Source organism: Hyla sarda, chromosome 10 (genome assembly GCF_029499605.1).
Source record: "Hyla sarda isolate aHylSar1 chromosome 10, aHylSar1.hap1, whole genome shotgun sequence".
Taxonomy (NCBI): domain Eukaryota; kingdom Metazoa; phylum Chordata; class Amphibia; order Anura; family Hylidae; genus Hyla; species Hyla sarda.
In genome coordinates, this window is record NC_079198.1 from 1,807,510 (window position 1) to 1,831,095 (window position 23,586).

The following is a 23,586-nucleotide window of genomic DNA, read 5'->3' on the forward strand; positions in this document are numbered from 1 at the left end:
GGGCATGATGGGAGTTGAACTCCAACCTGTGGCTCTGCAGCTGTTGCAAAACTACAACTCCCAGCATGCCCTGACATCATTGCTCATTGTATAGGGCAACATTTTTAATCCAGTGTGTCTCCAGCTGTTGCAAAACTACAACTCCTAGCATGCCCAGACAGCCTTTGGCTGTCTGGGCATGCTGGGAGTTGTAGTTTTGCAACAGCTGGAGGCATCCTGGATTAAAAACGTCCTACGGGGAGTTGTAGTTTTGCAACAGCTGGAGGCACCCTGGGTGGGAAATACTGCTATGTCTCATTCATTTCTAAGCCTCGCCTCTCCAGCTGTTAGGAAACTACAAATCCCAGCATGCCCGGACAGCATTACTCATCATATAGGGCAGTGCTTCTCAACCAGTGGGTCTCCAGCTGTTGCAAAATTAAAACTCCCAGCATGCCCGGACAGAATTGCTCATTGTATAGGGCAATGTTTTTAATCCAGTGTGTCTCCAGCTGTTGCAAAACTACAACTCCCAGCATGCCCTGACAGCCAACGGCTGTCCGGGCATGCTGAGAGTTGTAGTTTTGCAACAGCTGGAGGCACCCTGGTTGGGAAATACTGCAATGATATGATATTTCGGACTGATGACCCAGTTGCAGTAATGAAATGCAAAGCTGTCTGGGCATGCTGGGAGTTGTAGTTTAGCAACAGCTGGAGGTCCACAGTTTGGCGACAACTGATATAGACAGATCTCTTCTGTCCTGTTACTTTTTACTGGTACATTGTAACAAACCCTCAGCTCTGTCTTTGTGAGCTGCCTCAGGTTTTCTCACCTCAGGGGTGTCGTGACTCTGACATGTAACGGATGTAACGCGTTGCAGCGTTCGCACTATTGGTTTCGTGAAGATGTTACGTTCTTTTCTGGCATAAACTGTGAGGAAATGACTGGGCGCAGAGATCGTCGCCACGGGAAGTGGTTTATTTATTACCATGGCAACCAGGTCGTCCCTAGTGATTCATCATCGTATCGAGAAAGAGATCTGCTATTTATTTGTTTAAAAAAATCAGTTTTCAAGATCTCTGCTTGCTGTTAGCGAATAGAACCATTGGGTTCTATGGAGGGCAGAGGCCTCTGGATACGAGGTGAGAAGGGTCCTGATACATTGTAACAAACCCTTCTCTCCTTGTATCCGCTCTACAGAGTTCTCTGCCCTCCTGATACATTGTAACAAACCCTTCTCCCCTTGTATCCATTCTACAGAGTTCTCTGCCCTCCTGATACATTGTAACAAACCCTTCTCCCCTTGTATCCGCTCTACAGAGTTCTCTGCCCTCCTGATACATTGTAACAAACCCTTCTCTCCTTGTATCCGCTCTACAGAGTTCTCTGCCCTCCTGATACATTGTAACAAACCCTTCTCCCCTTGTATCCGCTCTACAGAGTTCTCTGCCCCCTGATACATTGTAACAAACCCTTCTCCCCTTGTATCCGCTCTACAGAGTTCTCTGCCCTCCTGATACATTGTAACAAACCCTTCTCCCCTTGTATCCATTCTACAGAGTTCTCTGCCCTCCTGATACATTGTAACAAACCCTTCTCCCCTTGTATCCATTCTACAGAGTTCTCTGCCCTCCTGATACATTGTAACAAACCCTTCTCCCCTTGTATCCATTCTACAGAGTTCTCTGCCCTCCTGATACATTGTAACAAACCCTTCTCACCTTGTATCCATTCTACAGAGGCCTCTGCCCTCCTGATACATTGTAACAAACCCTTCTCCCCTTGTATCCATTCTACAGAGTTCTCTGCCCTCCTGATACATTGTAACAAACCCTTCTCCCCTTGTATCCATTCTACAGAGTTCTCTGCCCTCCTGATACATTGTAACAAACCCTTCTCCCCTTGTATCCATTCTACAGAGTTCTCTTCCCTCCTGATACATTGTAACAAACCCTTCTCCCCTTGTATCCATTCTACAGAGTTCTCTTCCCTCCTGATACATTGTAACAAACCCTTCTCCCCTTGTATCCATTCTACAGAGTTCTCTGCCCTCCTGATACATTGTAACAAACCCTTCTCCCCTTGTATCCATTCTACAGAGTTCTCTGCCCTCCTGATACATTGTAACAAACCCTTCTCCCCTTGTATCCATTCTACAGAGGCCTCTGCCCTCCTGATACATTGTAACAAACCCTTCTCACCTTGTATCCATTCTACAGAGGCCTCTGCCCTCCTGATACATTGTAACAAACCCTTCTCCCCTTGTATCCATTCTACAGAGTTCTCTGCCCTCCTGATACATTGTAACAAACCCTTCTCCCCTTGTATCCATTCTACAGAGGCCTCTGCCCTCCTGATACATTGTAACAAACCCTTCTCCCCTTGTATCCGCTCTACAGAGTTCTCTGCCCCCTGATACATTGTAACAAACCCTTCTCCCCTTGTATCCGCTCTACAGAGTTCTCTGCCCTCCTGATACATTGTAACAAACCCTTCTCCCCTTGTATCCATTCTACAGAGTTCTCTGCCCTCCTGATACATTGTAACAAACCCTTCTCCCCTTGTATCCATTCTACAGAGTTCTCTGCCCTCCTGATACATTGTAACAAACCCTTCTCCCCTTGTATCCATTCTACAGAGTTCTCTTCCCTCCTGATACACTGTAACAAACCCTTCTCCCCTTGTATCCATTCTACAGAGTTCTCTTCCCTCCTGATACATTGTAACAAACCCTTCTCCCCTTGTATCCATTCTACAGAGTTCTCTGCCCTCCTGATACATTGTAACAAACCCTTCTCCCCTTGTATCCATTCTACAGAGTTCTCTGCCCTCCTGATACATTGTAACAAACTACCAGGAGAAAGTAAGAGAGATACTAGGGATTTATTTAGTTCACGGTGAATTGTAACAAACCCTCAGCTGTGAGAATTGTTCAGTATATTCTGGTGTTCGGTCACCAAATGTAATATAATGTATTTTAATCATTTTATAGTTGCAACATATACCGCAGCGCTGTACACAGATTGTCTTCAATGTAGACACCTTAATTGTTTGGATGGAGGGAGTTGTAGTTGTTTGCCTGGGTGCTGATTCCAGCTGCAGTGTTTCCCAACCAGGGTGCCTCCAGCTGTGCAAAACTACAACTCCCAGTATGCCCGAACATCATTGCACATTGTTTAGAGCAGTGTTTTTTCAACCAGTGTGCCCCCAGCTGTTGCAAAACTACAACTCTCAGCATGCCAGGACAGCCTTTGCCTGTCCGGGAATGCTGGGAGTTGTAGTTTTGCAACAGCTGGAGGCACCCAGGTAGGGATATCCTGCTATGGCTCATTCATTTCTAAGCCTTGGCTCTCCAGCTGTTAGAAAACTACAACTCCCAGCATGTCCGGACAGCATTACTCCTCATATATTACAGTGTTTCTCAACTAGTGGGTCTCCAGCTCTTGCAAAACTACAGCTCCCAGCATGCCCGGTCAGCCAACGGCTACAGCTGGAGACACCCAGGTAGCGAAACACTGTTATGGATCATTTATTTCAAAGTGATGGCTCTCCAGCTGTTGCAAAACTTGTGGTTTTGCAACAGCTGGAGGCACCCTGGTGGGAAATACTGCTATGAGTCATTCAGCTTCAACCCATGGCTCTCCAGCTATTTCAAAACTACAAATCCCAGCATGCCCGGACAGCATTACTCATTCTATAGGGCAGTGTTTCTCAACCAGTGGGTCTCCAGCATGCTGGGAGTTGTAGTTCTGCACAGCTGGAGACCTGCCGGTGTAAGGGTTAAGCAGGCACCGCAGAATTGCCCTAAAACCATTTTACACTGTAGCAAATCTCCTGCTGTAGAGATTGTAATGTTGATTGACAGGTCAGATCCGGGATCACTTTGCGTCAGGAGAGAAACCGCCATAGAAATCGTGAGGCGCTAATCACCATCCCGGTGGGGAAGCCTGCGGCGCTCAGTGGTGTTCTCACAGCGGCGGGGTGTGTTACACTGGGTGCGACCGACACCTTGTCAGCGACAAATCCCCGTAAACCTCCTCGGCTTTCACCACAGACTGACTTTGAAGTAAAAGCGTAAAAACCACTTCGCCGCGTCCTCCGCGCGGATTACATCATTTGTCTCCATTATCCCGGCTGCTTTGTGATGAATGACGGCGAAGTGCAGCGTAAACTAAAGGTGAATAAAGGAGGGCGGAACGCGCCAAACCCCAAAATCGTCCTTAAAGCTGCTCTCACAGCTGAGGGTTTGCTGCAGTGTTTCAGTGTAGCTCAGTTATTTCTCCTAACCTGGATAGTTTAATGGGCCAGGGGGGGGGGGGGGGGGGGGGGTTATTGAGCGAGGATCTTAGTGATTGGAGCCTTCAGGTAACCGCCCCTAATTGTCGCAGCAGATTTACGAGAATATCGCACAATTTGCAGTATCGGGGTAACTACTACATTACTTGCAGAAAAACTGCACAATTTTTAGTGCATTTTAGGAAAATAGGAAAAAATGGCAGTAAAATAGTGTTCTGCTATAGTCTGACAGTGTTTTCCAACCAGGGTGCCTCCAGCTGTTGCAAAACTACAACTCCCAGCATGCCCGGACAGCCAATGGCTGTATGGGCATGCTGGGAGTTGTAGTTTTGCAACAGCTGAAGGCACCTTAGTTGGAAAACACTACATTGAGCTCACTCATTTTCTGTGGGTCAGACTGATGATTACATGACCCAGTTACAGTAATAAAATGCAATGAAGCGCCGCTTGTCCGGGCATGCTGGGAGTTGTAGTTTTGCAACAGCTGGAGGCACCCTGGTTGGGAAACTGACTTAAGTACAGGTCTGGCATGCAGTCTGTTGGCATGTGAGGTTGCAGAAGGGTAGTGAAGGGGTTAATTTCGCGTGCCAGGTGGCTGGCATGCTATGTCCGCTCAGGTGGGCGGTATTCCCAGACCGCCATAGTCAGGTGCAGTTGCTGAGCAGTGATTTACGCTGCAGAGGGGACGGTTCTTCCATCACTTAATGCTTCATCTGGACGAGATCCAGGACCTGCAGCTTATATACAGATCCTACACATCCCCCATAACTAGAGGATCATACAGGATAGAACTCAGGATCAGTACAGGATAAGTAATGTAATGTATATACAGTGACCTCACCAGCAGAATAGTGAGTACAGCTCTGGGGTATAATACAGGATATAACTCAGGATCAGTACAGGATCAGTAATGTAATGTATGTACACAGTGACCTCACCAGCAGAATAGTGAGTACAGCTCTGGTGTATAATACAGGATATAACTCAGGATCAGTACAGGATAAGTAATGTAATGTATGTACACAGTGATCTCACCAGCAGAATAGTGAGTACAGCTCTGGAGTATAATACAGGATATAACTCAGGATCAGTACAGGATAAGTAATGTAATGTATGTACACAGTGATCTCACCAGCAGAATAGTGAGTACAGCTCTGGAGTATAATACAGGATATAACTCAGGATCAGTACAGGATAAGTAATGTAATGTATGTACACAGTGATCTCACCAGCAGAATAGTGAGTACAGCTCTGGGGTATAATACAGGATATAACTCAGGATCAGTACAGGATCAGTAATGTAATGTATGTACACAGTGATCTCACCAGCAGAATAGTGAGTACAGCTCTGGAGTATAATACAGGATATAACTCAGGATCAGTACAGGATAAGTAATGTAATGTATGTACACAGTGATCTCACCAGCAGAATAGTGAGTGCAGCTCTGGGGTATAATACAGGATATAACTCAGGATCAGTACAGGATAAGTAATGTAATGTATGTACACAGTGATCTCACCAGCAGAATAGTGAGTACAGCTCTGGGGTATAATAGAGGATATAACTCAGGATCAGTACAGGATAAGTAATGTAATGTATGTACACAGTGACCTCACCAGCAGAATAGTGAGTACAGCTCTGGAGTATAATACAGGATATAACTCAGGATCAGTACAGGATAAGTAATGTAATGTATGTACACAGTGACCTCACCAGCAGAATAGTAAGTACAGCTCTGGAGTATAATACAGGATATAACTCAGGATCAGTACAGGATAAGTAATGTAATGTATGTACACAGTGACCTCACCAGCAGAATAGTGAGTACAGCTCTGGAGTATAATACAGGATATAACTCAGGATCAGTACAGGATATATAATGTATATACAGAGTGACCTCACCAGCAGAATAGTGAGTACAGCTCTGGAGTATAATACAGGATATAACTCAGGATCAGTTATGGATCAGTAATGTAATGTATGTACACAGTGACCTCACCAGCAGAATAGTGAGTACAGCTCTGGGTATAATACAGGATATAACTCAGGATCAGTACAGGATAAGTAATGTAATGTATGTACACAGTGACCTCACCAGCAGAATAGTGAGTACAGCTCTGGGGTATAATACAGGATATAACTCAGGATCAGTACAGGATAAGTAATGTATGTACACAGTGACCTCACCAGCAGAATAGTGAGTACAGCTCTGGAGTATAATACAGGATATAACTCAGGATCAGTACAGGATAAGTAATGTAATGTATGTACACAGTGATCTCACCAGCAGAATAGTGAGTACAGCTCTGGAGTATAATACAGGATATAACTCAGGATCAGTTCAGGATAAGTAATGTAATGTAATGTATGTACACAGTGACCTCACCAGCAGAATAGTGAGTACAGCTCTGGAGTATAATACAGGATATATCTCAGGATCAGTACAGGATCAGTAATGTATGTACACAGTGACCTCACCAGCAGAATAGTGAGTGCAGCTCTGGGGTATAATACAGGATATAACTCAGGATCAGTACAGGATAAGTAATGTAATGTATGTACACAGTGATCTCACCAGCAGAATAGTGAGTACAGCTCTGGGGTATAATACAGGATATAACTCAGGATCAGTACAGGATAAGTAATGTAATGTATGTACAGTGACCTCACCAGCAGAATAGTGAGTTCAGCTCTGGGGTATAATACAGGATATAACTCAGGATCAGTACAGGATAAGTAATGTAATGTATGTACACAGTGACCTCACCAGCAGAATAGTGAGTACAGCTCTGGGGTATAATACAGGATATAACTCAGGATCAGTACAGGATAAGTAATGTAATGTATGTACACAGTGACCTCACCAGCAGAATATTGAGTACAGCTCTGGAGTATAATACAGGATATAACTCAGGATCAGTACAGGATAAGTAATGTAATGTATGTACAGTGACCTCACCAGCAGAATAGTGAGTTCAGCTCTGGGGTATAATACAGGATATAACTCAGGATCAGTACAGGATAAGTAATGTAATGTATGTACAGTGACCTCACCAGCAGAATAGTGAGTACAGCTCTGGAGTATAATACAGGATATATCTCAGGATCAGTACAGGATCAGTAATGTATGTACACAGTGACCTCACCAGCAGAATAGTGAGTGCAGCTCTGGGGTATAATACAGGATATAACTCAGGATCAGTACAGGATAAGTAATGTAATGTATGTACACAGTGATCTCACCAGCAGAATAGTGAGTACAGCTCTGGAGTATAATACAGGATATAACTCAGGATCAGTACAGGATAAGTAATGTAATGTATGTACACAGTGATCTCACCAGCAGAATAGTGAGTGCAGCTCTGGGGTATAATACAGGATATAACTCAGGATCAGTACAGGATAAGTAATGTAATGTATGTACACAGTGATCTCACCAGCAGAATAGTGAGTACAGCTCTGGGGTATAATACAGGATATAACTCAGGATCAGTACAGGATAAGTAATGTAATGTATGTACACAGTGACCTCACCAGCAGAATAGTGAGTACAGCTCTGGAGTATAATACAGGATATAACTCAGGATCAGTACAGGATAAGTAATGTAATGTATGTACACAGTGACCTCACCAGCAGAATAGTGAGTACAGCTCTGGGGTATAATACAGGATATAACTCAGGATCAGTACAGGATAAGTAATGTAATGTATGTACACAGTGACCTCACCAGCAGAATAGTAAGTACAGCTCTGGAGTATAATACAGGATATAACTCAGGATCAGTACAGGATAAGTAATGTAATGTATGTACACAGTGACCTCACCAGCAGAATAGTAAGTACAGCTCTGGAGTATAATACAGGATATAACTCAGGATCAGTACAGGATAAGTAATGTAATGTATGTACACAGTGACCTCACCAGCAGAATAGTAAGTACAGCTCTGGAGTATAATACAGGATATAACTCAGGATCAGTACAGGATATATAATGTATATACAGAGTGACCTCACCAGCAGAATAGTGAGTACAGCTCTGGAGTATAATACAGGATATAACTCAGGATCAGTTATGGATCAGTAATGTAATGTATGTACACAGTGACCTCACCAGCAGAATAGTGAGTACAGCTCTGGGTATAATACAGGATATAACTCAGGATCAGTACAGGATAAGTAATGTAATGTATGTACACAGTGACCTCACCAGCAGAATAGTGAGTACAGCTCTGGAGTATAATACAGGATATAACTCAGGATCAGTACAGGATAAGTAATGTAATGTATGTACACAGTGACCTCACCAGCAGAATAGTGAGTACAGCTCTGGAGTATAATACAGGATATAACTCAGGATCAGTTCAGGATAAGTAATGTAATGTATGTACACAGTGACCTCACCAGCAGAATAGTGAGTACAGCTCTGGAGTATAATACAGGATATATCTCAGGATCAGTACAGGATCAGTAATGTATGTACACAGTGACCTCACCAGCAGAATAGTGAGTGCAGCTCTGGGGTATAATACAGGATATAACTCAGGATCAGTACAGGATAAGTAATGTAATGTATGTACACAGTGATCTCACCAGCAGAATAGTGAGTACAGCTCTGGAGTATAATACAGGATATAACTCAGGATCAGTACAGGATAAGTAATGTAATGTATGTACACAGTGACCTCACCAGCAGAATAGTGAGTACAGCTCTGGGGTATAATACAGGATATAACTCAGGATCAGTACAGGATAAGTAATGTAATGTATGTACACAGTGACCTCACCAGCAGAATATTGAGTACAGCTCTGGAGTATAATACAGGATATAACTCAGGATCAGTACAGGATAAGTAATGTAATGTATGTACAGTGACCTCACCAGCAGAATAGTGAGTTCAGCTCTGGGGTATAATACAGGATATAACTCAGGATCAGTACAGGATAAGTAATGTAATGTATGTACACAGTGACCTCACCAGCAGAATATTGAGTACAGCTCTGGAGTATAATACAGGATATAACTCAGGATCAGTACAGGATAAGTAATGTAATGTATGTACAGTGACCTCACCAGCAGAATAGTGAGTTCAGCTCTGGGGTATAATACAGGATATAACTCAGGATCAGTACATGATAAGTAATGTAATGTATGTACAGTGACCTCACCAGCAGAATAGTGAGTACAGCTCTGGAGTATAATACAGGATATATCTCAGGATCAGTACAGGATCAGTAATGTATGTACACAGTGACCTCACCAGCAGAATAGTGAGTGCAGCTCTGGGGTATAATACAGGATATAACTCAGGATCAGTACAGGATAAGTAATGTAATGTATGTACACAGTGATCTCACCAGCAGAATAGTGAGTACAGCTCTGGAGTATAATACAGGATATAACTCAGGATCAGTACAGGATAAGTAATGTAATGTATGTACACAGTGATCTCACCAGCAGAATAGTGAGTGCAGCTCTGGGGTATAATACAGGATATAACTCAGGATCAGTACAGGATAAGTAATGTAATGTATGTACACAGTGATCTCACCAGCAGAATAGTGAGTACAGCTCTGGGGTATAATACAGGATATAACTCAGGATCAGTACAGGATAAGTAATGTAATGTATGTACACAGTGACCTCACCAGCAGAATAGTGAGTACAGCTCTGGAGTATAATACAGGATATAACTCAGGATCAGTACAGGATAAGTAATGTAATGTATGTACACAGTGACCTCACCAGCAGAATAGTGAGTACAGCTCTGGGGTATAATACAGGATATAACTCAGGATCAGTACAGGATAAGTAATGTAATGTATGTACACAGTGACCTCACCAGCAGAATAGTAAGTACAGCTCTGGAGTATAATACAGGATATAACTCAGGATCAGTACAGGATAAGTAATGTAATGTATGTACACAGTGACCTCACCAGCAGAATAGTAAGTACAGCTCTGGAGTATAATACAGGATATAACTCAGGATCAGTACAGGATAAGTAATGTAATGTATGTACACAGTGACCTCACCAGCAGAATAGTAAGTACAGCTCTGGAGTATAATACAGGATATAACTCAGGATCAGTACAGGATATATAATGTATATACAGAGTGACCTCACCAGCAGAATAGTGAGTACAGCTCTGGAGTATAATACAGGATATAACTCAGGATCAGTTATGGATCAGTAATGTAATGTATGTACACAGTGACCTCACCAGCAGAATAGTGAGTACAGCTCTGGGTATAATACAGGATATAACTCAGGATCAGTACAGGATAAGTAATGTAATGTATGTACACAGTGACCTCACCAGCAGAATAGTGAGTACAGCTCTGGAGTATAATACAGGATATAACTCAGGATCAGCACAGGATAAGTAATGTAATGTATGTACACAGTGACCTCACCAGCAGAATAGTGAGTACAGCTCTGGAGTATAATACAGGATATAACTCAGGATCAGTTCAGGATAAGTAATGTAATGTATGTACACAGTGACCTCACCAGCAGAATAGTGAGTACAGCTCTGGAGTATAATACAGGATATATCTCAGGATCAGTACAGGATCAGTAATGTATGTACACAGTGACCTCACCAGCAGAATAGTGAGTGCAGCTCTGGGGTATAATACAGGATATAACTCAGGATCAGTACAGGATAAGTAATGTAATGTATGTACACAGTGATCTCACCAGCAGAATAGTGAGTACAGCTCTGGAGTATAATACAGGATATAACTCAGGATCAGTACAGGATAAGTAATGTAATGTATGTACACAGTGACCTCACCAGCAGAATAGTGAGTACAGCTCTGGGGTATAATACAGGATATAACTCAGGATCAGTACAGGATAAGTAATGTAATGTATGTACACAGTGACCTCACCAGCAGAATATTGAGTACAGCTCTGGAGTATAATACAGGATATAACTCAGGATCAGTACAGGATAAGTAATGTAATGTATGTACAGTGACCTCACCAGCAGAATAGTGAGTTCAGCTCTGGGGTATAATACAGGATATAACTCAGGATCAGTACAGGATAAGTAATGTAATGTATGTACACAGTGACCTCACCAGCAGAATATTGAGTACAGCTCTGGAGTATAATACAGGATATAACTCAGGATCAGTACAGGATAAGTAATGTAATGTATGTACAGTGACCTCACCAGCAGAATAGTGAGTTCAGCTCTGGGGTATAATACAGGATATAACTCAGGATCAGTACATGATAAGTAATGTAATGTATGTACAGTGACCTCACCAGCAGAATAGTGAGTACAGCTCTGGAGTATAATACAGGATATATCTCAGGATCAGTACAGGATCAGTAATGTATGTACACAGTGACCTCACCAGCAGAATAGTGAGTGCAGCTCTGGGGTATAATACAGGATATAACTCAGGATCAGTACAGGATAAGTAATGTAATGTATGTACACAGTGATCTCACCAGCAGAATAGTGAGTACAGCTCTGGAGTATAATACAGGATATAACTCAGGATCAGTACAGGATAAGTAATGTAATGTATGTACACAGTGACCTCACCAGCAGAATAGTGAGTACAGCTCTGGGGTATAATACAGGATATAACTCAGGATCAGTACAGGATAAGTAATGTAATGTATGTACACAGTGACCTCACCAGCAGAATATTGAGTACAGCTCTGGAGTATAATACAGGATATAACTCAGGATCAGTACAGGATAAGTAATGTAATGTATGTACAGTGACCTCACCAGCAGAATAGTGAGTACAGCTCTGGGGTATAATACAGGATATAACTCAGGATCAGTACAGGATAAGTAATGTAATGTATGTACAGTGACCTCACCAGCAGAATAGTGAGTACAGCTCTGGGGTATAATACAGGATATAACTCAGGATCAGTACAGGATAAGTAATGTAATGTATGTACACAGTGACCTCACCAGCAGAATATTGAGTACAGCTCTGGAGTATAATACAGGATATAACTCAGGATCAGTACAGGATAAGTAATGTAATGTATGTACAGTGACCTCACCAGCAGAATAGTGAGTACAGCTCTGGGGTATAATACAGGATATAACTCAGGATCAGTACAGGATCAGTAATGTAATGTATGTACACAGTGACCTCACCAGCAGAATAGTGAGTACAGCTCTGGAGTATAATACAGGATATATCTCAGGAACTATCCTGTTGCTGGTCATCGTGTTTCATGGCGTCTCTATTCCCGTCTTTGTGTTCAGGAATGTTTGGCGCGGTATCTAAGCTGATGTATCACGGTTTTCGCTCCATCCTCGGGGTACATTCCTGCACTGTGTAATGTGAACAAGGTGCATCTTGCTGGGGGTTAGTCATGAGCGCAGGAATGTTACACACCACGTGCTGCGCCGCTCTTCATCCTCTCATATTCTTCTCGTCTTTCAGGAGAAATGAAGAAGCGTCGTCCCTCCCTGTAGGTTATTACCTGTCTCTCCTCTGCACCTGAGATGGTCTTTATTACTGGTTTCCTATGCATGCTGGGAGTTGTAGTTTTGCATTAACTGGTAAGCCATGGTTCGAGATGAATAATCCATAGCAGTGTTTCCCAACCAGGGTGCCTCCAGCTGTTGCAAAACTACAACTCCCAGCATGCTGGGAGTTTTAGTTTTGCAACAGCTGGAGGCACCCTAATGTTGGAAAACACTCCTCCTTCATAGGATATGGCTGCGGCTTCACCAATCTCCTCTCTGCTAAAATCATTTTCTCATAAAGCGCATGGAATGCGGCTAAAATAGAGACATATTTCAGATGCCGCAATATGGAGATGTATGCCCCCCCTCCCCCCGGGCCTTGGCCGCCGTCCAGGAGCTGAGGCAGGAGATCGCTTCATCTTCTTTCGTGAGAGACTTTGCTAAATATAGTCTCTTCTCTGAAACCGGGACTGGACCAGAATGTATGTATGTGTATAGGTAGATATATATATATATATATATATATATATATATAATATTTTTTATTTTATTTATATTTTATATATATATTTATAGTTTATATATATTTTACATTATTTTATATATCTATATATATATATATATATATATATATATATATATATATAAAATAATATCAATAAATAAAAAATATATATATATCCTGAGCCTCCTGGTTCCTGAGTAGAATAAATGACCTCCATTGAAGGCGTCTGATCCAGAGCATCGTAAATCCACACGTCTGATCCTCCTCCATGCGTCACAGGATCAATGGCCGGGCCCCGTGTAGGTGACCTCCTCCAGCCTGAGGCCGTATTGATGACATCGATTGTTACTTGAGCGTTCGCTTTGTCTCCTCTATTATCGTCCTGCAGTGTGCGATCTGCGCCATTTATCATCCGTCAATAAGGAGCGGAGCAGAAATAAAGACGTTTGTGTATGTTGTATCATATGGTCGTGATCCGGCCCCATCTGCAGCTTAGTCTGTGTTTACAGCACCACCCTTGGCTATGGCCGTGTCTGGTATTGCATCTTAACAGCATTCAAGCGAATACCAGATGCATCCGCAACACATGGGCGACGCTGTTTCGGACAGTCGGCCAGCAGAGCTGGATTTACAATGTCACTGACTACTCCTAAAGGGGGGCTCCACCTCTATTTACTGACGGCCATTGCTTCCCCATACACATTCGGCTGCACCTCCTTTTGTTTTTTTAAATAGTCAGAAGAGAATAAATCACCTTGATAATATAATCACAGGAAGATCGGGCATTAAATCCTCCATAATGTAGGTGCCTGATCCTTCTAGTCGGGAGACCTCCATAATATAGGTGCCCGATCCTGCAGGAAACTGCAGCTTTGGGTTTAAATTGCCCTTTTATCCTGGAGTATTCCATATGTCCATGATGTATTTTGTACAAATTTGTATATGTACGCCAGACGAGCAGTTATGCGCCCCTATATATATCTATATATATATCTTTCACCCCTGTTGCGCAGATTTGATGCCCACGAAAGTCACATTATAATAAGCAGGAATCTATTACAAGGCGTATCCACCGAAGTACATGGCCATCTGCTACGTGCACCACCACCCCCATTGTTCCCGACACCGATGTCTGTCCAAATGTAGAACTCGGTTCTATATTAGTATAACTTTAGAGACAAATATATAAATATATATATATATACATATACACACACACACATTTTATATATATATATTTTTTTTTTATTTATATACACACACAAAGGTTCAGCAGCACTCCAGAAGTAATTCAAAGGTGATTTATTATCCCATGCAGAAAAAAGTGATACAACGTTTCACCGGTCTCACACCGGCTTTCTCAAGCATGCTATATATATGTAGAGAGAGAGAGAGATATAAAAAATATATTAAAAATGTATAATATATATATATATATATATATGTGTGTGTGTGATCACATTTACATTTTATTAATTAATATAATCTACGGGAATGATGTCATTGACTTGGGTTCGGTGGGGGTCGGATATTTCTGGTCCCTCCACCATCTGTGTGTGTTCAGGCCGTAGACATTGGTGAATAGATAAAGGGCCCATAACTCAGCTGAGAGCAGTTGTTCTTGTCTTGGCCTCGTCAGAGTTTCGCCTGGAGCTAAAGACAAGACTTTATATAGGAGATTTTTTCCTTTTTTAACCATTAAGTGACAGCTGCGGGGGACAACCTGTGACTTCTCCAGTTGTTGAACTACGTCGTCAAGTTTAGTTAGAGCAGTGTTTCCCCAACAAGTGTGCCTCCAGCTGTTACAAAACTACAACTCCCAGCATGGTATGCTGGGGGTTGTAGTTTTGCAACAGCTGGAGGCACACTTGTTGGGAAACACTGAGTTAGAGAGCCACAGGTTGGATATGACTGCCCTATACAACGAGCCACGTTGTCAGATGTTGGGAGTTGTAGTTTTGCATCCGCTAGAAAGTCACTGGTTGGATATCTCTGCCCTACACAATGTGGGGCTCTCGAAGGGCATACTGGGAGTTGTAGTTAACATCCAGCTCAGCATTTATCACTTTACACCAGGAATTGATCAAATGCAGAACTACAACTCCTAGTAGAGCCTGTGTAGATATTGCACAGGACAGCAGTCTTCCATTTATATCTCTCCTACAGCAGAAGTACTACAACTCCCAGTAGAGCCGGCCAATGACAAGGTAATTGTGTAGACATTGCATAGGACAGCAGTCTTCCATATTGATCTCCTACTGCAGAAGTACTACAACTCCCAGCTGGTCATGTGGACATTGTACAGGACGGCAGTGAGATGCGCTGAGTGTACGGGGAACCATCTGATCTGTATATATTGTGATGTTTTTCACGTTTTTTTCCCCAGTTGTTGATGTTTTTTGTGTTTTTTTGCAGATGGGAGGAAGAGTTGGCCAAGAGGACGAATCTGGAATCGCTGGTGGAGACCCTCCAGGAGGTAAGGTCGGGGGTCGTGCGGAGATGTCCTCCCCCTCAGGTGTGCAGCGCCTTAATTCCTCCTCTCTGTTTCCTCAGGAGGCACAAGAAGCTTATAACGTCCATGATGAGCTGAACGAGAAGATCGAGCGGCTGAAGTCCGAGCTGGTGGTCTTCAAGGGTCTGATGAGTGACGTAAGTGCCATCTCTGAGCCCCCCCCCTGGTCACTGCGGAATGATTTCCCCTCACCGCTTCCTCTGTGTGATCCGAGCACTGATCCCATCCGGCTGTGCAGGGACCCCTGAGTAGAGACCACTCACCCCGCTTCTCCATCACCTGGCGACACGTGAATGGGCTGACTGCATCGTGGATTGATGTGCAGGACCCTGAGCAGTAACACTGTTTGCTGTGTGTGACTAACCGATGCTCCGTGCATGAAGGGGCGTCACGTGGCCGGGCTGGGGCATGTGCTGCCCAGACACCATTAGCGTGACTAAGTGATGAGGTGTCGGGTCTACTATTAACGCCTTATTAATTAATTCCTCATTAGGTGATTACCGGCATCTGTGATAATTGTTAGTAATTAATCAGGTTTCCCAGGTTACAGAATGAGCCTTAAAGGGGTATTCCAGGAAAAAAACTTTTTTTTATATATCAACTGGCTCCAGAAAGTTAAACAGATTTGTAAATTACTTCTATAAAAAAAAATGTTAATCCTTTCAGTACTTAGGAGCTTCTGAAGTTGAATTGTTCTTTTCTGTCTAAGTTCTCTCTGATGACACGTGTCTCGGGAACCGCCCAGTTTAGAAGCAAATCCCCATAGCAAACCTCTTCTAAACTGGGCGGTTCCTGAGACACGTGTCATCAGAGAGCACTTAGACAGAAAAGAACAACTCCGCTTCAGCAGCTCATAAGTCCTGGACAGATTAAGATTTTTTAATAGAAGTAATTTACAAATCTGTTTAACTTTCTAGAGCCAGTTGATATATAAAAAAAAGTTTTTTCCTGGAATACCCCTTTAAGGGAGTAGTCCCCCCCCCGCGCGATCTCCTGCCTGGCACCCTGGTTCTACACATGCACGAATCGGTGGTTAACACCTCCTCAATGTATCTCTCTGGGAGCGCTGGAGATGCAGTGTCCGACTCTTCCATAGAGATATACAGAGGGCGCGTGCTGAAGCCCCCCCTACCCCCACCAGTGCGCCGTGCAGGAGACCGCAGCGGGTCCCAGTGGTCAGACCCCCCCCCCCTCCGACACTTATCCCCTATCCTTTGGAAAGTGAATAAATTGTGCTAAACCTGATAACCCCTTTAATCGTCCCATATTGATACATTCAGCAGCTTTCTATTAGATCTCTGCTTGCTGACAGTGAATGGCAACTTTACTCCGTGCCTGACCTGATTGTTACGATTGCATCAGTTTAGACCTTTATTCCCCAACATGTGGATCTCCAGCTGTTGCAAAATGATACCCCCCCCCCCCCACCACCACCATCATTCCCTGATAGCTAATGAGATGATGGGAGTTGTGGTTTTGCAACTATTCCAGATGCTGCTGCTTCGTTACAATGTGTCATCAGTCTTGTCTACAATCGCAGGAAATCTTAAGCTGTCAGACTTTCTTTTTAACCTGGATTTACCTGTCAGTCAAAGTTTATTAGGAAGAATTTTTGCAGAATTTTTTTTATTATTAAAGGTTCCTTTCCATTGATGACCTGACCCTTATGACGGCCAATCGGTAGATCAGTGGGGGTCCATCTTGTCTTTGTTTACATCATCTTCGTTCTTCAATTTCCTCCATAATTGCATTTACATATGTGCCACGTGCAATGTGATAGACTCTCTGGCCATAGAGTTTAGGTAGCAGCTGACCGATCCCCATATGCATGCTCAGCTTGGCCGAGTGTGCATGAATTTTGAATTGGGGAAAAAGGCTCTGCTAGACTTCTCTCCCCCCCCCCCCCCTCCAGCTTTGCAGTGTTTCCCAGCCAGCGTGCATCCAGCTGTTGCAAAACTACAACTCCCAGCATGACCGGACAGCCAACGGCTGTCCGGGCATGCTGGGAGTTGTAGTTTTGCAACCGTTTTTGGGATGCAATGGCAGCGCTGTACGTATGGCAGGGGCTGTGGCTGGTTTCGCTCCACCGCAGTTGGCAGGGTTGCCAAGAGTCTGATCCCCACTGATCGGATGTAGATGGACTGTCCTTGGGATCGGCCATCAATACAAAAATAAAAAATCCCGGTAAACTAGACGAATTATGTCGATGCCCCCCCCTGAATGGCATCCAAGATGACCACCCTGCTTTGTCGTATAAATTCCCTGCAGCCATATCGATTGCTTCCAGTTATCCTCTTCCCATCGGGGCCATCGATGACCAAGTTACCATTGACTTCAGAAGTGGTTACCATTACGCTGCGTTCCGTGAAACGCGTGAACGATCCCTTTCCGTACAATGAGCCCCCATTATCTGCTCAGACCAGGGTAACCCTGTGTTCCATACTGACGAACAAAGAATTGGGTTGTGCCCAAAGTCCATACAGAACCTTCAAATAATGACTCGTTTCCAACAATGTTTTTGGCTTCTAGTCTCTTCCTACAATGAGCCCCATAGTCGCTCGTACCGGGCTGCCCTCCTGATCCATAGTCTCCTACTATAGCGTCCCGTGGTGCCCACCTTTGGTTTCAGTGGTGGAGGATGGTCCTCTCCCAAGGCCTTTGTGGCTAATAGGGGGGATTCTGATGTCCCATCCGAATATTCTTTTCCAAGACCCCCCTAAGTTTCCCCTGTTGGGATCAGGATGCCCCGTGATGACGTCTTCCGTGCCCGTTCCTGAATCCCTTCTGGCCATGATATAGTTAACCGGTTCTCATTCGGATACGCTGAGCTCTAGGTGAACACGATTCTTCGCCAAAAGAAACAATCCTAAGACTTGGCCGTCGTTGGGCTGTAATGTGAGTCCAGCAGGAAATGTTTCGTTCCCCCAATGTCTGCTGCCTTATCTCCTCCACATTGATTGTAGGGAATAGTTCAGGGCTCCGTCAGGCTTTTCCTTCCCGTATCGGGGTCACTGCAGGATTCCTCCCACTTCAGCCGCTCTGGGGATGAAGGAGTTAATGTGCAGCTTATCCCAGACAAGGATCCATTGTTTCCAGATCCCGAGCCGTTCATCGGCTTTTCCTCTATTTTTACCCTTCGTGCTGTTTATGGAGTCATCCAAGGCTGTAGGTCCGGGCGCTACTTACCTTGGAGGACACTCAATAAACCCCTGATCATTGTCTGTAATCAGAATATAGAATACACACAATCCAGCAGATGATTTGTTTGATGTTATAGACTCCATCCTATAGCTGGTCATACATTTAAGGTAGCTGCTGATCCCCTACATACACATGCATGCTCATCTTGGCCGAGTGTGCATGAATTCTCATTGGGTAGGAAGACTCTACTAGACTCCAATATCCCCCCTCTGATCCGGATCTGTCCTCCCCTCAGACCCCTCCATCCTGTCCTCTCCTCCCTCCAGACTCCTCTGTCCTCCTCCCAGACTCCTCTGTCCTCCTTCTCCCTCCAGACTCCTCTGTCCTCCTTCTCCCTCCAGACTCCTCTGTCCTCCTTCTCCCTCCAGACTCCTCTGTCCTCCTTCTCCCTCCAGACTCCTCTGTCCTCCTTCTCCCTCCAGACTCCTCTGTCCTCCTTCTCCCTCCAGACTCCTCTGTCCTCCTTCTCCCTCCAGACTCCTCTGTCCTCCTTCTCCCTTCAGACTCCTCTGTCCTCCTTCTCCCTTCAGACTCCTCTGTCCTCCTTCTCCCTTCAGACTCCTCTGTCCTCCTCCTCCCCCAGACTCCTCTGTCCTCCCTCAGGACTCCTCTGTCCTCCTCCTCCCTCCAGACTCCTCTGTCCTCCTCCCTCCAGACCCCTCTGTCCTCCTCCTCCTCCCTCCAGACCCCTCTGTCCTCCTCCTCCTCCCTCCAGACCCCTCTGTCCTCCTCCTCCTCCCTCCAGACCCCTCTGTCCTCCTCCTCCTCCCTCCAGACCCCTCTGTCCTCCTCCTCCTCCCTCCAGACCCCTCTGTCCTCCTCCTCCTCCCTCCAGACCCCTCTGTCCTCCTCCTCCTCCCTCCAGACCCCTCTGTCCTCCTCCTCCTCCCTCCAGACCCCTCTGTCCTCCTCCTCCTCCCTCCAGACCCCTCTGTCCTCCTCCTCCTCCCTCCAGACCCCTCTGTCCTCCTCCTCCTCCCTCCAGACCCCTCTGTCCTCCTCCTCCTCCCTCCAGACCCCTCTGTCCTCCTCCTCCTCCCTCCAGACCCCTCTGTCCTCCTCCTCCTCCCTCCAGACCCCTCTGTCCTCCTCCCTCCAGACCCCTCTGTCCTCCTCCTCCTCCCTCCAGACCCCTCTGTCCTCCTCCTCCTCCCTCCAGACCCCTCTGTCCTCCTCCTCCTCCTCCCTCCAGACCCCTGTCCTCCTCCTCCTCCCTCCAGACCCCTCTGTCCTCCTCCTCCTACTCCCTCCAGACCCCTCTGTTGTCCTCCTCCTCCTACTCCCTCCAGACCCCTCTGTTGTCCTCCTCCTACTCCCTCCAGATCCCTCTGTTGTCCTCCTCCTCCTCCCTCCAGACTCCTCTGCCCTCCTCTCTCCAGACCCCCCCCTCCCCAGACTTCTCTGTCCTCTCCTCCAAGGGGGATGGGGTGTATGCAGACCCCACATTAGATGGTCAGGTGGTCATGCTGAAAAGTTTACCTGACTTGAACATCTATGACCAGATTAAGAACTTATCTGGTCACTGTTTCAAATAACGTCCCTCCATGTGATAGCCTGTGTGATCTGTAACATTTTCATAAATCGCCTCATCTTAGAAAAACGACTCTAAAGTTTTGCCCTGTTGGTGTCTCCTTTCCTTGCATTCTGCTATCCACAGTTTGTTGATAGGGGAATTCCATCTCTAGTATTGAGAAGACAAGCATGGCACACAGGAAGTGGGGGCAGGGTTTGGTATGTCCAGGGGAGACGGGGGGGAGTCTGGCTTGTGTATCTGCAATCTGTGAGCCTGTCTGCCTCCTCCAGAACAATTAAAGCTCTGCCTGAAAGCTAAATCAAGGCTTCCCTTCTATCCCGCAGTAGTTCAGCGCTAAGTGTAACCCCTTCCTTGCTTTGTGAAATATTATGGAAGGTTGAAGAACTCTGAAAGCATAACTAGATAAGGCATATGGTAACACATTTCTGCAGAGATAACGTGGGCCTACACATGATGGTCCCCAGACCTTGGCTGTCAGGATATGCTGAGAGTTGTAGTTCTGCAACAACTAGATAGACATGGCCGTACACCATGTAAGTTGTATGACACAAGTTAGAGTATATCTAGATACAATGTGACGGGTCGTCCTGTAATGAAGTTCTATAGGTCCTGGTGGGAAGAGTTGGGGCCTTTTTTGTCTGAAGATGAGGAGGATTTCACACTGTCAGTGATTCACGCGTTTCGTTCCTTCTGGGTACAATAGCGTGTTGGTGAAGTCTGTGTCACTGGGGTGGAGGATTCTGCACTATATATAGATTCCTTCTTTACACAATTGTTCACGTTGAGCGATCGCCTTGTAATGACATTAGGGAGGTGACTGCCGCCTATCGCGGAGGTGACGGGCGGATCGCAATGTGTTTATTGACTCTTCATCTGTTGTTACGATCATCCAGGCAACCAGATACAATGTATCACCGACTGCAAACATCTTATTAGATCTACAGAAACCCTTATATGTGGAGCGCCGGAGCCCGGCCTGTAGTCATGGTTACCGGTCAGTCCTGGTTATTCTTCCACCATGTTACTGACCATGTCGGCCTATAGCATCGCGCCAATTCTAATGAGAATTTACTGTATGTAATTCCATAAGAGAATGTTAACTTTGTAGATACTTTTTGTTTAACTTATTTAGTTCGGTCTTGTTCTCCAGTCACAGCCAAAGCTCCATTCACTGGCAATCTATAGCAGTGTCTCCAGCTGTTGCAAAACTACAACTCCCAGCATGCCTGGACAGCCAACTGCCCAACAGCTGGAGGCAAGCCTGTTGGATCAGTGGTCTCCGAACTGTGACACTCCAGATATTGCAATACTACAACTCCCAATATATCTGGACAACTTTTAATATGGTATCTCATGTTGAAGGCTGTCCGGGCATGCTGGGAGTTGTAGTTTTGCAACAGCTGGAGACACACTGTTTGGAAAACACTAGAAACACAATGTTTAAGGCAGTATTTTCTAAACCATGTTTCTACAGCTGTTGCAAAACTACAACTCCCAGCATGACTGGACTGTCTTTGGCTGTCCGGGCATGCTGGAAGTTGTAGTTTTTTCAACAGCTGGAGGCACACTGGTTGGATCAGTGGTCTCCAAACAGTGACACTCCAGATATTGCAATACTACAACTCCCAATATGTCTGGACAACTTTTAATATGGTAGCTCAAGTTGAAGGCTGTCTGGACATGCTGGGATTTGTAGTTTTTGCAACAGCTGGAGGCACACTGGTTGGATCATTAGTCTCCAAACAGTGACACTCCAGTTATTGCAATACTACAACTCCCATCATTCCCCGACAATCTATAATGTGGTAACCCATGTTGAAGGCTTTCCTGGCATGCTGGGATTTGTAGTTGTGCAACAGCTGGAGGCACCTCGATTGGGATACACTGCTCTATAGACCTAATTTTAGTTGGACAGCTGAACTCTTACTTCGTAGCTGTCCCATAATGCACCTCTTTCTAGCAGAATTGTGATTGCAGCTCTGGATGTGACTGGAGCGGGGGCAATGTAAAATGGTAACCGGTGGTCCGGATTGTAGAGAATATGTGTTTAGGGGTTATTATTAGAGAAGGTAACGTACACATATCGCCCCCGCAGCCCATGACTGATCTCGACTCAAAGATCCAGGAAAAAGCCATGAAGGTGGACATGGATATCTGCCGGCGGATTGATATCACCGCCAAGCTGTGTGATGTAGCACAGCAGCGCAATTCCGAAGATGTATCCAAGATGTTTCAGGTGACCGAGCCTTGTCTCTCTTCTGTCTCCCCAATCTTCTCTTATCCTTCTATATTGACATGTAGCAGTGTTAGATGCTGGTAGGCTCCTCCCGCCGGACTCTTAGCATAGGACTCTTCTGTCTGTGTTGGTGTCTTCTCTTTTTTCGGGTGTCAGGCAGGTCTCGCTGTGCACCATGCATCCCGCTCTACGCTGCATGCACGGGCTGGTGGCGGCCATTGTATGTGAATGCTTCTGCGGCACAGTCTTGCAGCTTTCATTATTCTTCTGCACTTGTTTGGGGGGGGCTTCCATGTCGGGGTCTCTCTTTATTAAGCTGCCGATCTTCTTGTTAAGGTGGGAACAGTGTCCAAGAAGAGGGAGCGGAAGGTGACGTCCGAAGAGGACATCTCCGAGCAGGACGGGGACGCCGGGCATTTCTCGGATGATGAAGTCAGTTGTTCCCTCAATATAACGGATGAGATGAAGAGAATGTTCAACCAATTGTGAGTCCGAAATGATCGATGGGGGGGAGGGGAGGGGGGGGGTCCGTGTTCATGAGATAAGGGGGGAACGTTTTCTAGTGTTCCCCAAGATCCAAAATAAATCAGTGGCAAAGAAATCCTAAAATCATCTTTCTCCCCCCTCCCCCATACACATGCATGCTTAGTTCATCTGAGCATGCATATGTCTTGGAAAGAGAGGAGTATTGGCTCACCTGCCCCCAACTTGGCCAATCCTTGTTCCCCCTTACATTTGCCATCAAGAAAGAGACAGGAAGTCCCTATACACCAGTGTTTCCCAACCAGGGTGCCTCCAGCTGTTGCAAAACTACAACTCCCAGCATGCCCGGACAGCCAAAGGCTGTCCGGGCATGCTGGGAG

At 45.2% G+C, this 23,586-nt stretch overlaps 1 protein-coding gene across 1 annotated transcript in view; it reads left to right on the plus strand.

Moving 5' to 3' along the window:
• Window positions 1-23,586, plus strand: part of IFFO2 (intermediate filament family orphan 2) — a 76,330-nt gene that overhangs the window by 45,259 nt on the left and 7,485 nt on the right. The window contains 5 exon segments of the mRNA XM_056544301.1: window positions 14,606-14,645; window positions 15,654-15,716; window positions 15,794-15,889; window positions 22,583-22,723; window positions 23,060-23,208. Coding sequence (XP_056400276.1) covers window positions 14,606-14,645; window positions 15,654-15,716; window positions 15,794-15,889; window positions 22,583-22,723; window positions 23,060-23,208 — 489 coding nt within the window.